Source organism: Hyperolius riggenbachi, chromosome 3 (genome assembly GCF_040937935.1).
Source record: "Hyperolius riggenbachi isolate aHypRig1 chromosome 3, aHypRig1.pri, whole genome shotgun sequence".
NCBI lineage: Eukaryota > Metazoa > Chordata > Amphibia > Anura > Hyperoliidae > Hyperolius > Hyperolius riggenbachi.
The window spans coordinates 337,570,721-337,587,480 of record NC_090648.1 but is presented as its reverse complement, the minus strand read 5'-3'; the positions used below and the strand labels follow the sequence as shown (position 1 = coordinate 337,587,480).

The 16,760-nt window shown below is 44.8% G+C and overlaps 1 protein-coding gene across 1 annotated transcript in view; it reads left to right on the top strand.

The window, feature by feature from the left end:
• Window positions 1–16,760, top strand: part of CFAP54 (cilia and flagella associated protein 54) — a 528,182-nt gene that overhangs the window by 169,978 nt on the left and 341,444 nt on the right. Inside the window, exon 30 of the mRNA XM_068273664.1 lies at window positions 7,096–7,263. Within this exon, the coding sequence (XP_068129765.1) occupies window positions 7,096–7,263 (168 nt within the window). The remainder of the gene's footprint in view (window positions 1–7,095; window positions 7,264–16,760) is intronic.

The following is a 16,760-nucleotide window of genomic DNA, read 5'->3' as shown; positions in this document are numbered from 1 at the left end:
TGTTGAGGAGTTATGGTAGAGGGTGGGGGAAGGTGCTAAGATACGGAAGAGAAATTAAAAGTTGCTTCTGCTGACACTGTACTGAAAAGTGCTGACAACTCCAGTGCTGAAACTGACAGCACCTAGCTATAAAAGCTAAGATCAGAGTATGCCTCCCAAGGTACATGAGCAAAGAGGTCCTTGGTCTTACCTCAGCTTTGCTATTTTTGTGAGTTCCTGTGTTCCTTTTCTTTTGTTCAACATATCTCTAGTTTCTTATTTCTTATCTGCCCTTTTCCCTATTGTTTGGCCTGATCTTGGCTGCAGTTCTGCTGAAAGAATTGTTATACTGCTGAGTTTCCCAGCTTCTTGTTAGTTGTAAGAACTGGGGCACACTGAGGTGGATAGAAGCCAGTCAGTCAGATTCTCAAACTCAACTTCCTAAAGATCTTTAGATTTGTTTTTTTCTTTAAATTGAGATACTAGGCAGCTGTGTGTGTGTTTGTGTGTCTCTGTGTTTGTGTCTCTGTGCGTGTGTCTCTGTGTCTGTGTCTCTGTATTTGTGTCTATGTGCGTGTGTCTCTGTGCGTGTCTATGTGCGTGTGTCTCTGTGCGTGTCTCTGTGTTTGTGTCTCTGAGTTTGTGTCTTTGTGCGTGTGTCTCTGTGCGTGTGTCTCTGTGTTTGTGTGTGCGTGCGTTAGGGTAATTATTATTCATTCTTTGTTTTATAATGATTTAAAATATTTGCTATAATAATATGTGCTATGGGCAAAAACAATACTTTCAGTACAGCAGTTATCTGCAGTTTCAATTTTTCCTAATCATAGCTTTATTGCTATAGACATTCATTCCCATTGTTTATTGATTTGTGGATGTGTGGTTTGCTGATTGAGATCAAGTCTGTTTGCATAATTTGCATATGCTAAACATATGCAGAGTGTTCATTAAAGTTGCTGTTGTTTTCTTTTTATCATAAATAAGACATTATATTTAGCTATTATTTGTTCTGCAGTGTGAAAAAAGTGCCAGTCTGTCAGAAAATATTTACATGCTATTTTTCAGGATGAACAAACCAATTTATATATATATATATATACATATATTCATTTTATGTTCTATAAAAATGTATAAAAGTAGATAATGTTCAGCGCTGCGTAATATGTTGGCGCTTTATAAATACAATAAATAAATAAATAATTAGTGGTTTCTTTTGACATTATTTTAACTTTTTGATTTTCAGACTGCTACTTCATTTTGTTTCACATAAATGTGATATTGTTTTCTTGTTTCAATATTGCTTTAGGCTGTTAAAAATTCTTTGCAAAAGCTGGCTGCAAATAGGTTACATCCCATCAGGACCTCACATGGCCAGCTTACACATAACCCTGCCCACATACTACTGGAGTTTAAATCATATTACACTGGTTTCTATGAGGGCACTACTACCATTAGAACCAAGGTCACAGCATCTGACATTCTTACCTACCTTGGTGAAATCACCATACCTAAGATCAATGATTCTACCAGGGCCAAGCTTAATGAATCAATTTCGACAGAAAAGGTAATTGAAACGATCAAGTCTCTGAAATTAGTTTAGGCTTCGGGCCCCGATGGCTTCTCAGGGGCTTACTATAAGGAGTACAGAAGAGTTCTTTCCCCAGAGCTGGCCTCCCTTTTTAATAAGATATTAGCTGGTAAAGATGACTTCCTTTGGGAGATGCTCACTGCTTCCGTAGTGGCAATCCCTAAGCCTGGCTGAAATCCCACCGAGGTTACTAATTATGGACCTTTCTCACTTAGTAACACAGACATTAAAGGATACCCGAAGTGACATGTGACATGATGAGATAGACATGTGTATGTACAGTGCCAAGCACACAAATAACTATGCTGTGTTTCTTTTTTTCTTTCTCTGCCTGAAAGAGTTAAATATCAGGTACAGTATATAAGTGGCTGACTCAGTCCTGACTGAAGTGACTAAAGACAGGAAGTGACTACAGTGTGACCCTCACTGATAAGAAATTCCAACTATAAAACACTTTCATGGCAGAAAATGGCTTCTGAGAACAAGAAAGAGATAACAAGTGGAATTTCTTATCAGTGAGGGTCACACTGTAGTCACATCCTGTCAGGACTGAGTCAGCAACTTACATACCTGATATTTAACTCTTTCAGGCAGAGAAAGAAAAAAACAAACACAGCATAGTTATTTGTGTGCTTGGCACTGTACATACACGTCTATCTCACCATGTCACATGTCACTTTAGGTATCCTTTAAGATTGTTTCCAAGATTTTGGCACTCAGATTGAACAGAGTGCTTCCCTCGGTGGTGCCCCCGGACGAGAAGGGATTTATACCTGGCCGCCAAACTACAGACAATATATGTTGCATGCTCGGTCTGATTGGGCATATGGGACCGGGTCGACTGGAGATACCAGAGACTGGTATTGCAGTAATTTGGCCTACGCAGGAAATATTTGAAAAGTGTTAGAAGTCTTTACACAAACCCCTCTGTATGGCACAAGGCAGGGGTGCCCCTTCTCTCCTCTTCTCTTTGCTCGATGTATTGAGCCCCTGGCCATAATGGTTAGATGTTCCTCTGAGGTCCTGGGCATTGGCATAGGTAGGAACAACTTTAATATCGTGCTGTTTGTGGACCATACCATCTTTTCAGTAGCTGCTCTATTTCAGGCTTTAATGTCAATTTAAAAAAATCAGAAGCTATGGCGTTTGGTCTTACGGAGGAGCAACAGCTAGCCTTGGCCTCTAGTTTTGGGTTTAGGATTAAGCGAACTGCCCTTAAATATCTTGGAGTGACTCTCACACTGCACTATTCACTACTTTATAAAGCTAACTATGCTTCTCTCCTGTCCAAATTGCACAAAGCCCTGGATGACTGGGCTTCTTATTCTTTATCACTTACAGGCTGCATAAATGCTATATTGTATGTGTATTAAAATGACCCTGCTCACCAAGATACTAGAACTCATTTTCTCACTCCCATGCAGAATTCTTTTGAATGACATAAAAAAATTGCATTCCCATATGGTGAAGTTTATATAGGGTGGAAACCCCCCCAGGATAAGGTATCATTATCTGGCCAGAGACAGACCTAGCGGGGGTATGAGTGCTCCTATCCTTCTCCAGTACTTCTGTGCATCTAGGATGGCCCAGATGATACAGTGGTCAGCTTTTCCGGGTTCCATTAGATGCGTAGATTTAGAGGCTTCCCTTATTGCTCCATTGCCCATATCCTCACTTATATGGACTCCGCAACCTTCATTTGCAATCCCTGCCTCAGCCCACACAATCCAGGACACTTTATATATTTGGAAGTCCCTACGTGTAGCCTATCTCTCAAAAACTGGCGGTCAACTAGAGTCTCCCTATTTTGCAACAGGGAGTTTCCTCCTGGATGCGACATGGGGGCCTGAGCACTATGGCACTCTAGATCCGTAACCAAATTTTCGGACCTCCTTGTGGATGTCTCCTTTATTTCCTGGCAACAGCTTCAGGATAAATGTTCTCTCCCATCTTTGGAGCTGTTCAGATACCTCCAAATTCGTGGGTTTGCATTTACATTTTTAAAGGAGAACCCAATACATCTTAACACTGAGGTCTCGCCAATGTTTTCCCTTTCCCCCCACCACCAGAAGGCTGGTCTCCACCCTCTACACCTTCTTGTGGTATCAGCGCTTGCCCTCAATCACCCCGGCCATGCTGAAATGGCAGGATAGGTTGAATCTGACTCCTGAATTGGAGGAATGGAACTCTATCTTCCTGGCAATGAGTAAAGCCTCTACTAACTGTGACCTTAAAGCGGAATATAACCCAGCATTTCATCTTTGCTCTAAAACATTATTTACAGAATATTATATGCAACTAGCATTTTTTTTATTAGACCAGCATTCGAAGGGTTACACACAGAGCTTGAAAGTTCAGTGCAGTGAAATGTGGTTGCATCCGAAGTTGTAGATTATGGTATCTTGTGTTTACTTAAATGTATCAAGTGAGGAATGTGACACATTCTCTGACTGTGGAGAAGCAGCTCCACACAGACAGAGAGTCAAAGCATGTCTGCCTTCAATACATAATGAATAAAACCAGTTATAAAATGCAAAGTCAGCTCACAAAGCAAAAAACTGTACTTTTGGGAACCTGTAATTTCTAAATGAATAATAATACTTATGGGTATTGCAGAAAAGAGAGAGGTGTCCCCATAAACAGCACCAGACTAATAATATTCCAAAAAATGTATATAAATCTGTATTGTATTCCAAAAAAACCATCAATTATAAAAACGCTTAAAAAGTCACAACATGTGACCAACAGGGTCTCTCAATCCCATAAATCAATTAATAAAATATTACAATAACAGCCGGCATGAAGGACAATTAACAGGTACAATATGCGTAGTCGCCTCTTTAAATAATATAATAGTTGTGAATGTCATAAATTGGAAAATGCATAATCACAAACTAGTGAGACAAAATAAAAATCTGAATGAGTCAAGTGTACAGACAATCAACATTGATAAAGTGCATAATGAACAACCATATTGTAAATAATTTATATACTCTGACTCTAACAAGTAATAGCAGGTAATGATAAAGTGCTTAGTGCAGAGTGAGAAGTGAAAAGTAAGAGATGTGCAACTTCCGCAGAATATATAATATGAAAGAGAATCCACTGTCCAGAACGCCAGGGGGGAAGGAGAGGCACCTGAGAGGCAGCCTTAGTGCACCACGCGGGCTCAACCCGCTTCAGAGGAGGCTTTCACTTCTCACTCTGCACTAAGCACTTTATCATTACCTGCTATTACTTGTTAGAGTCAGAGTATATAAATTATTTACAATATGGTTGTTCATTATGCACTTTATCAATGTTGATTGTCTGTACACTTGACTCATTCAGATTTTTATTTTTTCTCACTAGTTTGTGATTATGCATTTTCCAATTTATGACATTCACAACTAATATATTATTTAAAGAGGCGACTACGCATATTGTACCTGTTAATTGTCCTTCATGCCAGCTGTTATTGTAATATTTTATTAATTGATTTATGGGATCGAGAGACCCTGTTGGTCACATGTTGTGACTTTTTAAGCGTTTTTATAATTGATGTTTTTTTTGGAATATAATAAAGATTTATATACATTTTTTGGAATATTATTAGTCTGGTGCTGTTTATGGGGACACCTCTCTCTTTTCTGCAATACTCTTGAAGTTTGTTTCCCCTAGCACATTCTAATTGAGACATTGTCATATATATTGCATATAAAACTTATTTTGCATGGTGCTGGCCCATCCCTTTTTGATGTAATAATACTTATGCAACAAATGAAAATATGATAACCATATGCCATATAAAAAGTAGGAAAACATGTTTTTATTGAATATTATGTCAGGGTTTTAAACCGCGTTAAAGAAAGGGTTTACAGGGTCCTGTATGATTGGTACAGAACTCCCCAGAAGCTCCACGCCTGGGGCCTGTTAGATTCTGATGCTTGCTTTTAAGGCTGCGGCCTAGCGAGTGATCAGTTGCATGGCTAGTGGTCCTGCCCAGTGGTTAGTGAATTTTGGGAGGTATGCTTCCACCTGATCTCTGAGGGGCTGGATAAGGAATGTAACAAGAATCCACTGGTTGCGCAATTCCACCAATTTCCTCTTGGGTTTACCAAATATCAATGTGCCTTTGTCAGTCACGTCTGTAATGCAGCTCAGGCTTTGCGCGCTAAGAGCTGGAGGTCCCCCCCTCCTCCCAGATCATTTATCATATGCAAAATTCAAATTATCCATCTTTTTGAATGCCTTACCTCGGGCCTATCTAATAAACCTACTAGATTTGCAGATGTTTGGGATTGTTGGTCTACTTGATTTTCTTTGCATAGCAGTTTGGAGGTTAAACCTGCTTTGTATGTTGTACCCCCCAACCCCCCCCCCCCCTCCCTTCCCCCACCCCCTCCCCCCCTCCCCTCTCTTGTTACCTGTTTTCGGTTTGTGCAGTATAAGGGAATGTGGCATTCTTTGTTACCTATGCCTTTTTTCTTTTATGGATTTATTTATTTATTTATTTTTGCATTACAACTTTCTTTCAGTGGATGTACCAGTAAAAAATATTTTCAATAAAAATTTAAAGTTGAAAAAAAAACCTTTAAAGGACAGGTCCAAGGAAGAAAAAAAAACAAAAACAAGATCTACTTACCTGGGGCTTCCTCCATCCCCTGGCAGCCTATCTGTCCCTCGCTGCAGCTCCAGTGTCCCCGAGTCCTCTCTGTTGAAGATGGCGACCTTACTAGGTCGGCATCTTCTGCGCCTGCACACGGCTTTGCTTTTTTTTTCCTTGGATGTGTCCTTTAAGCAAAATCCGTTGTGTGCATTTGAAGTGGTAGACATTTAATTTTCCCTGTTCTGAACTTCTTCTTAATAAGCCCTACTCGGATGAATCTGTAACCTCGTAAGATGTAGCAACAAAACTACAGTAAAACATTATAGCAAGCCTGCCTCTTCCTGTCTTAAAATGAGACTTTAGCCAAAAGTCACATTTTTCATGTAGTGATTGAAGTGACCTGGGGGGAATGAGGAGAGGAATGGACAATGCACAGAGGTACCGTCTGTGAATCCAGAATAAATATACTTCTCTACTTATGTTAGGTAGCTTTGTTTTTGGTGTGTCGGTGGGGTTGGGGAAAGCCCCAGGTAAGTTCAGTATTGCATTTTTTAGGTCTGTTCATGGTCACTTTAAATATGCATTACGAAAGCTGTTCTACAGTGCCTGTTGCACTAACATAGACAAGCAGCTTGTCCCAGACAAAGTCTATTGCTCTTCTGGGTGACTCCGTTGTATTTGGATCTGTTAGTCAAGATAGCTATTGCTCAGGCTGATGACCAGGCATTAGCCACAGAGCTGACTGAAGAGAAAGTTAGACCACTGTTTTGCTTCTGATAACTTTTGAAGGACAAAAAAAAGGTATAACTTAAAAATCCGTCATTAAATTCTTTTTTAAAATAATTCTGCACTGTAATCACAATCACATATAAAAACAAGCTATAAACTAGCTACAGGTGGTTCGTTTTCATGATGTTTTTTTATTGTTGGGAAATATTTCTAGGTGCTCCGTTCATGGGAGGAATATGAAGTAGCAATATCTGTGATAGAAATAGGAAAGAAATTACTTGACATGACAGAAAATACATCAGGCAATGTCAACATTCACCAGTCAAAGACATCCGGCAGTGAAGACTTGGAAAAAAGGAAAGATAGTGAAGAAAAAGAAAAGGTAAACTAAGACTTAAAAATAAATATATTGATACCAAGCTGTGTTTTGAAGTTATAGGTGCCATTTTATAGCTGTAATGTACAGCATATTTGTCATAATATTTATTTTTATAACTTTAATAAATAAATAGCAGCACCAGGGGCATAGCTAGATATGACTGGGCCCCATAGCAAAAAAATGTTATGCCCCCCCCCCCCCCCCCCCACACACACACACGACCTTCCAACTCCACGGACCTCGGACCTCCCATATTGTCTGAAGATTTCCCCACAAAATGTAACCAGATTGTCGGCAGATTTCCCCACAAAATGCAACCAGATTGTCGGCAGATTTCCCCACAAATTGCAACCGGATTGTCGGCAGATTTCCCCACAAAAGATTGTCGGCAGATTTCCCCACAAAATGCAACCAGATTGTCGGGCGACTTCCCCACAAAATGCAACCAGATGGTCGGCAGATTTCCCCACAAAATGCAACCAGATTGTCGGCAGATTTACCCACAAAATGCAACCAGATTGTCGGCAGATTTCCCCACAAAATGCAACCAGATTGTTGGCAGATTTCCCCACAAAATGCAACCAGATTGTCGGCAGATTTCCCCACAAAATGCAACTGGATTGTCGGCAGATTTCCCCACAAAAGATTGTCGGCAGATTTCCCCACAAAATTCAACCAGATTGTCAGCAGATTTCCCCACAAAATGCAATCAGATTGTCGGCAGACTTCCCCACAAAATGCATGGCTGGCCGGAACTATAGAGTAATAGTCGGGCCGGCCGTCAGGGAGTATCCATGCGCGCTGCTGGGAGTAGTCCCCCTCCTCACACCAGCCACCAGTTAGCAATGAGGGGGGCCGGGGGTAAAAAATAAATATATTGATACCAAGCTGTGTTTTGAAGTTATAGGTGCCATTTTACAGCTGTAATGTACAGCATATTTGTCATAATATTTATTTTTATAACTTTAATAAATAAATAGCAGCACCAGGGGCATAGCTAGATATGACTGGGCCCCATAGCAAAAAAATGTTATGCCCCCCCCCCCCCCCACACACACACGACCTTCCAACTCCACGGACCTCGGACCTCCCATATTGTATGAAGATTTCCCCACAAAATGCAACCAGATTGTCGGCAGATTTCCCCACAAAATGCAACCAGATTGTCGGCAGATTTCCCCACAAATTGCAACTGGATTGTCGGCAGATTTCCCCACAAAAGATTGTCGGCAGATTTCCCCACAAAATGCAACCAGATTGTCGGCAGACTTCCCCACAAAATGCAACCAGATTGTCAGCAGATTTCCCCACAAAATGCAACCAGATTGTCGGGCGACTTCCCCACAAAACGCAACCAGATTGTCGGGCGACTTCCCCACAAAACGCAACCAGATTGTCGGGCGATTTCCCCACAAAATGCAACCAGATTGTCGGGCGATTTCCCCACAAAATGCAACCAGATTGTCGGCAGATTTCCCCACAAAATGCAACCAGATTGTCGGCAGATTTACCCACAAAATGCAACCAGATTGTCGGCAGATTTCCCCACAAAATGCAACCAGATTGTCGGCAGATTTCCCCACAAAATGCAACCAGATTGTCGGCAGATTTCCCCACAAAATGCAACCAGATTGTTGGCAGATTTCCCCACAAAATTCAACCAGATTGTCAGCAGATTTCCCCACAAAATGCATGGCTGGCCGGAACTATAGAGTAATAGTTGGGCCGGCCGTCAGGGAGTATCCATGCGCGCTGCTGGGAGTAGTCCCCCTCCTCACACCAGCCACCAGTTAGCAACGAGGGGGGCCGGGGGTAAAAAATAAATATATTGATACCAAGCTGTGTTTTGAAGTTATAGGTGCCATTTTACAGCTGTAATGTACAGCATATTTGTCATTATATTTATTTTTATAACTTTAATAAATAAATAGCAGCACCAGGGGCATAGCTAGATATGACTGGGCCCCATAGCAAAAAAATGTTATGCCCCCCACACACACACACGACCTTCCAACTCCACGGACCTCGGACCTCCCACCCAAACATTTTGTGGGGAAATCTGTCGGCAGATTTCCCCACAAAATGCAACCAGATTGTCTGAAGATTTCCCCACAAAATGCAACCAGATTGTCGGCAGATTTCCCCACAAAATGCAACCATATTGTCTGAAGATTTCCCCACAAAATGCAACCAGATTGTCGGCAGATTTCCCCACAAAATGCAACCAGATTGTCGGCAGATTTCCCCACAAATTGCAACCGGATTGTCGGCAGATTTCCCCACAAAAGATTGTCGGCAGATTTCCCCACAAAATGCAACCAGATTGTCGGCAGACTTCCCCACAAAATGCAACCAGATTGTCAGCAGATTTCCCCACAAAATGCAACCAGATTGTCGGGCGATTTCCCCACAAAATGCAACCAGATTGTCGGGCGATTTCCCCACAAAATGCAACCAGATTGTCGGCAGATTTCCCCACAAAATGCAACCAGATTGTCGGCAGATTTACCCACAAAATGCAACCAGATTGTCGGCAGATTTCCCCACAAAATGCAACCAGATTGTTGGCAGATTTCCCCACAAAATGCAACCAGATTGTCAGCAGATTTCCCCACAAAATGCAACCAGATTGTCGGCAGATTTCCCCACAAAATGCAACCAGATTGTCGGCAGATTTCCCCACTAAATGCAACCAGATTGTTGGCAGATTTCCCCACAAAATTCAACCAGATTGTCAGCAGATTTCCCCACAAAATGCAATCAGATTGTCGGCAGACTTCCCCACAAAATGCATGGCTGGCCGGAACTATAGAGTAATAGTCGGGCCGGCCGTCAGGGAGTATCCATGCGCGCTGCTGTGAGTAGTCCCCCTCCTCACACCAGCCACCAGTTAGCAATGAGGGGGGCCGGGGGGGCCTGGGGGGCCCGCTCTGTTATAATTATCGGGGGGGGGGGGGTCCTGGCCAGCATTATTTATAATTATTATATTAAAAAAAGTCCCCTCTCTCAGCTACGGGCCCCCTGTGACGTAGGGCTGCTGCGGGCCCCATAGCAACGCTGTGGTTGCTATACTGATTGCTACGCCACTAAGCAGCACTATCTGCACTGAGTTTGTATGTAATTCCTGTGTCTATGTGGGTTTCCCCTGGGAACTCCAGTTTCCTCCCACATCCCAAGAACATACAGATAAGCTACCGTAATTGGGTACACTCTAAAAATGGCCCTAAACTATGATACATACAGTACGCTACATGATACGTACTTAGATATGACTTTTTTAGGGCTCATGAGTCCCTCTGAGGAACAGTTAAGTGACAAAACAATATGACAATATACTCTGTACAGTGTTGCAAAAGTCTAGTCTTACAAATATTATCAGAAGTTTTACTTTTCAATTAAACTCAGCTCAGTTTGCCTTTAGTTATGTTGGTGGACATCATGCTCTGCACTGGCCTATCCAGTCTCCTATCTTCCAGCTCAGGCAGCTTAAAGCTTCTTTCATACAGGAGGCTGAACTGCATGCTTGTTGGACAGTTCAGTGGGCCCTATGCCCCCACAAGCACCTTTGGAGGCAATTAAAATGTAGCTGAATGGCAGCATTTGTAACTCCACATGTGTCATCACTTGACACGCGGTTGTCATAGCCAGTGGCTGAGAACCATGACATGTCGTGTGTGAGCATGGCTGAAGCGCACTCAGATGTGACTCATGGTCGGGACCGCCTACCGCCGCTATCGAGCGCTAGCAAGTGCAAGTCAGTGCAGCAGAGAAGCTTATAGGCAGTGAATTTACCACCTTCAGCTGCTCGTATAAAAGAGCATTAACATCACTGGACACTGATCAGACGCACAATTAAATTCACTGACAGATGACAATGATTACCTATTTCAATTGTTCTTGGAAAGGGGGGGAATATTTCATTCTCAAATATGTTTTGTTAAAAGCAAAAAGCAGACATCAACAAGATAACAGTCAATACAATACAATACTATTGCTGCTTCCTCTTGCAAAGTCTGCTTTACAATCTCTGACTGCAATCATTATCTGCACGTTTAATTGGTATGATTGCTGCTTCCACTTGTAAAATCTGCTTTACAATCTCTGACTGCAATCATTATCTGCACGTTTAATTGGTACGATTGCTGCATACATTGCTACTAAGATTGTTTAATATATATTTAAGTAGTTCAGCTGTGTTTGTAAATTCCCATATTACATTTGTGAATCCTTGTGTTCCAGCCCAGTGAGCACAAATTATTTATTGCAGGCCTACTAGGCCTGCTCTTGGTAGCCACTCCCATCCTCAGCTGAACTGTTTTTCACAATTTCTAATTGAGAATCACTTCCAATTCAACCATGGCAGCTATCATACCTATTTAAGCGCTGGAGCTTGGTCACTTGTGGCCTAGGTCATTTGGTGCCATCTAATTCCTAAGTGCCATTTATTACAAAGTGCTTTACAACTTACCAAGAATTTACCAAGAATTCTCCCAGGAATTCAAACAGGATTCAACAGCCACAGGACTCTGCTGGAAATAACTACTCTGCATCCACAACTGCCTCCAATGCTGTTGCTAAAAGTGCCACTGCTGGACATATGTTGCACAGCCAAGTAGACTCTGCTTCTTTATTTCCACAGGTTTGCTTGTACTAACTGCATACTCATATAAACTGTTTAGAGGTTGAAAATTTCCTGGTTATAATCAGAGACCATTACCATGTTTACTGCACTTTTCCTTACGTTCTGCCTGTCTGCAAACATCTACAAGCTTCATTGCTACATGCATCCTTCCAGTGTACCACACTCCATATTAATTTCACCTGCTCTGCTTTCCTCACCTTGCTCAGCTTCTCATGAACTGTTAGCTCTCCTGAAATCTCTCTCTCCGCCCAGCAGTTCAAAACCTCACAAACATTTAAATCCCATTCACATTTGCTTACTCTCTCCCTCCTACTCTTACTTGCAGCTGGTGATATATCACCTAACCCTGGGCCACAGCTTTCTGCCGGACAAGCATCCCCAGCTCGCCTGCTTTACACACTTTACAGCCCTCTGTCCACAAATAAAATAAACATCCATCCTCGCCCCAACCTTATTTCCATCCATCCCACCCACAAACACATGCTCCCCCTACCCTGCGGTCTCTGGAATGCCAGATCCGTCCGCAATAAACTTACAGCGGTCCACGACCACTTCCTCTCCAAATCCCTCACCATCCTCACACTCACTGAGACATGGCTCACTCCCTCTGACTCTGCCGCAGAGGCTGCCCTCTCCTATGGTGGGCTTCACCTCAGTCACACCCCCAGGCCAGACAACAGGAATGGGGGAGGGGTGGGTTTGCTCCTCTCCCCATCCTGCACCTTCCGTGTCCTCACCCCACCTACCTCCCTTCAATTCACATAATTCAAGGCCCACACCATCCCCTCTACCACCCCCTTCTTGCCATTGTTGTGGTCTTATACCGCCCTCTGGGCTCCACCTCACAATTTCTCGATGACCTTGCCTCCTGGCTCCCTCACATCCTCTCCTCTGACCTCCCCACCATCATCCTCTGGGATTTCAATATTCCCATTGATGAAGCCCAGAACTCCATTGTGACCATACTCACCATTGCCAATTCACTTGGCCTAGTACAACACACCAACACCCCCACTCACACTCCAGGTCACACTCTCTACCTTATATTCACTAAATCCACCACCATTGCAGACCTTGACATCGCACCCTGTCCACCCTCAGACCATCACCTTCTCACCTTCAACCTCCTCACGGAAGGCACCTCCAAACTACCCGCCCACCCACCTGGTCGATGGCAGCAAGACCTACGCAAGCTCAACCCTAGCGTCCTTGCTGACCCCCTCCATGCCCTCTCCTCCGCTCTCCCCACCCTAACCTGACCTAATCTTGCTGCAGCTCATTATCGCCAAACTCTCTCATCAGCCCTAGAGAAAGCTGCTCCACCAATATTCCGCCGCAACCGCCCCCCCTAACCCCCAGCCCTGGTGCACTACCCATACTCGCAACCTCCAGAGGAAAACACGCACCACTGAATGGAAATGGAGGCAAACTCAACTTAACCAGGATTTCCTACAGTACAAGACCAACCTGCTGCAGTTCCACACTGCCCTTGTTCATCCAAAGCAGGAATACTTTACCAAGCTCATCGGAGCACAAGCTTCCAACCCCCGGCATCTTTTTCCCACTTTAAACTCCCTGCTTAAACCTACCATACCCCCACCCCACCACCCTCCATTTCCTCCCTCTCTGCCACAGATTTAGCCACCCACTTCACCAACAAAATTGTCTCCATCCGTCTGGAAATATCCAATCTTCAATCTTCACCTCCCACCCCCTCCCAACCAGCTCCTCCTCCACCCTATCCTCCCCTCACCTCCTTCACTCCTACTACCACCGAGGAAGTAAACCACCTACTGCAGACTTCCCATACCACTACTTCCCCCCTTGACCCCATCCCTTCTGATTTACTCCAGCCTCACTTCACGGAATTTGCCCCAGTCCTCACTACCCTGTTTAACCTCTCCCTATCCACAGGCACCTTCCCCTCAGACTTCAAGCAGGCCACCGTACTACCCCTGCTCAAGAAACCCTCCCTCGACCCCTCGCTACCCTCCAACTAACGCCCTATCTCCCTTCTCCCCTTTGCCTCAAAACTAATTGAGCGTCTGGTTCACAAACACCTGACCCAGTACCTCAATGCCAACTCACTGCTAGACCCACTGCAATCTGGATTTCGGCCTGCCCACTCTACCGAAACTGCTCTCACCTAAGTGGTCAATGACCTAGCCTTAGCTAAAGCTGAAGGTAAATACTCCATTCTCCTCCTCCTTGACCTTTCAGCAGCTTTTGACACAGTAGATCATCCCCTACTCCTCCAATCCCTCCAGTTCATGGGCATTCACGATCTCGCCCTGACCTGGCTTACATCCTACCTCTCCAACTGCTCCTTCATGACCGCCTTCAATGAGTCCTCGTCCACCCCCAGCCACCTCTCAGTGGGAGTCCCCCAAGGCTCAGTCCTTGGCCCCCTACTGTTCTCCCTATACACATCCTCAATTGGCAAGGTTATCTCCTCCATGGGTTTGAACTATCATCTGTATGCAGATGACACCCAGATCTACCTCCACACCCCTGACATATTCACCACTACCATGGACAAGGTCTCCTTCTGCCTATCAGCCATCTCCTCCTGGATGTCTGCTAGGTTCCTGAAACTAAATCTAGAGAAAACGGAATTTATGATCTTCTCACCCCGGCCATCCATGAACCTCCCAGATGTGCATGTCACTGTTAACCACACTACCATTCGCCCTACCTCTCAAGCCAGCGGGCTCTGGACTCCGCACTCTCCTTCACTTCCCACATCCAAAACCTCACAAAGTCCTGCAACTTCCACCTTCGTAACATCTGTAAGATTCGCCCTTTCCTGAACTCTGCCACCACCAAACTCCCCCTCCATGCCCTCATAATTTCCCGTCTTGATTACTGCAATGCCCTTCTGTCTGGTCTCCCTATGACCCGAATAGCCCCACTGCAGTCCATCATGAATGCGGCAGCCAGAATTATCCACTGCTCCCATCGCTCCACCACGGTGGATCCCCTCCTTGAATCTTTCCACTGGCTTCCTATGCAGTCCAGAATCAGATTCAAGATACTGTGTCTAACCTACAAATCTGTCCACAAAACCTGTCCAACCTTCATTTCTTACTCAGAGGTACACACCTAGCCGCTCACTCCGCTCTTCCAATGAACTTCGCCTAACCGCCCCCAGTCCCAGACATCACCCAGTCCCATGCACGCCTCCAGGACTTCTCAAGAGCTGCTCCAACACTGTGCAACTTCCTACCTCCACCCATTTGGGCAGCCCCCTCCTTTAACATCTTCAAGACGGCCCTCAAAACTCACCTTTTCACTCTGGCCTACTACCCTAACCTGACCTAATCTTGCTGCAGCTCATTATCGCCAAACTCTCTCATCAGCCCTAGAGAAAGCTGCTCCACCAATATTCCGCCGCAACTGCCCCCCTAACCCCCAGCCCTGGTGCACTACCCATACTCGCAACCTCCAGAGGAAAACACGCACCACTGAATGGAAATGGAGGCAAACTCAACTTAACCAGGATTTCCTACAGTACAAGACCAACCTGCTGCAGTTCCACACTGCCCTTGCTCATCCAAAGCAGGAATACTTTACCAAGCTCATCGGAGCACAAGCTTCCAACCCCCGGCATCTTTTTCCCACTTTCAACTCCCTGCTTAAACCTACCATCCCCCCACCTCACCACCCTCCATTTCCTCCCTCTCTGCCACAGATTTAGCCACCCACTTCACCAACAAAATTGTCTCCATCCGTCAGGAAATATCCAATCTTCAATCTTCACCTCCCACCCCCTCCCAACCAGCTCCTCCTCCACCCTATCCTCCCCTCACCTCCTTCACTCCTACTACCACCGAGGAAGTAAACCACCTACTGCAGACTTCCCATACCACTACTTCCCCCCTTGACCCCATCCCTTCTGATTTACTCCAGCCTCACTTCACGGAATTTGCCTCAGTCCTCACTACCCTGTTTAACCTCTCCCTATCCACAGGCACCTTCCCCTCAGACTTCAAGCAGGCCACCGTACTACCCCTGCTCAAGAAACCCTCCCTCGACCCCTCGCTACCCTCCAACTAACGCCCTATCTCCCTTCTCCCCTTTGCCTCAAAACTAATTGAGCGTCTGGTTCACAAACACCTGACCCAGTACCTCAATGCCAACTCACTGCTAGACCCACTGCAATCTGGATTTCGGCCTGCTCACTCTACCGAAACTGCTCTCACCTAAGTGGTCAATGACCTAGCCTTAGCTAAAGCTGAAGGTAAATACTCCATTCTCCACCTACTTGACCTTTCAGCAGCTTTTGACACAGTAGATCATCCCCTACTCCTCCAATCCCTCCAGTTCATGGGCATTCACGATCTCGCCCTGACCTGGCTTTCATCCTACCTCTCCAACTGCTCCTTCATGACCGCCTTCAATGAGTCCTCGTCCACCCCCAGCCACCTCTCAGTGGGAGTCCCCCAAGGCTCAGTCCTTGGCCCCCTACTGTTCTCCCTATACACATCCTCCATTGGCAAGGTTATCTCCTCCATGGGTTTTAACTATCATCTGTATGCAGATGACACCCAGATCTACCTCCACACCCCTGACATATTCACCACTACCATGGACAAGGTCTCCTCCTGCCTATCAGCCATCTCCTCCTGGATGTCTGCTAGGTTCCTGAAACTAAATCTAGAGAAAACGGAATTTATGATCTTCCCACCCCGGCCATCCATGAACCTCCCAGATGTGCATGTCACTGTTAACCACACTACCATTCGCCCTACCTCTCAAGCCAGCGGGCTCTGGACTCCGCACTCTCCTTCACTTCCCACATCCAAAACCTCACAAAGTCCTGCAACTTCCACCTTCGTAACATCTGTAAGATTCGCCC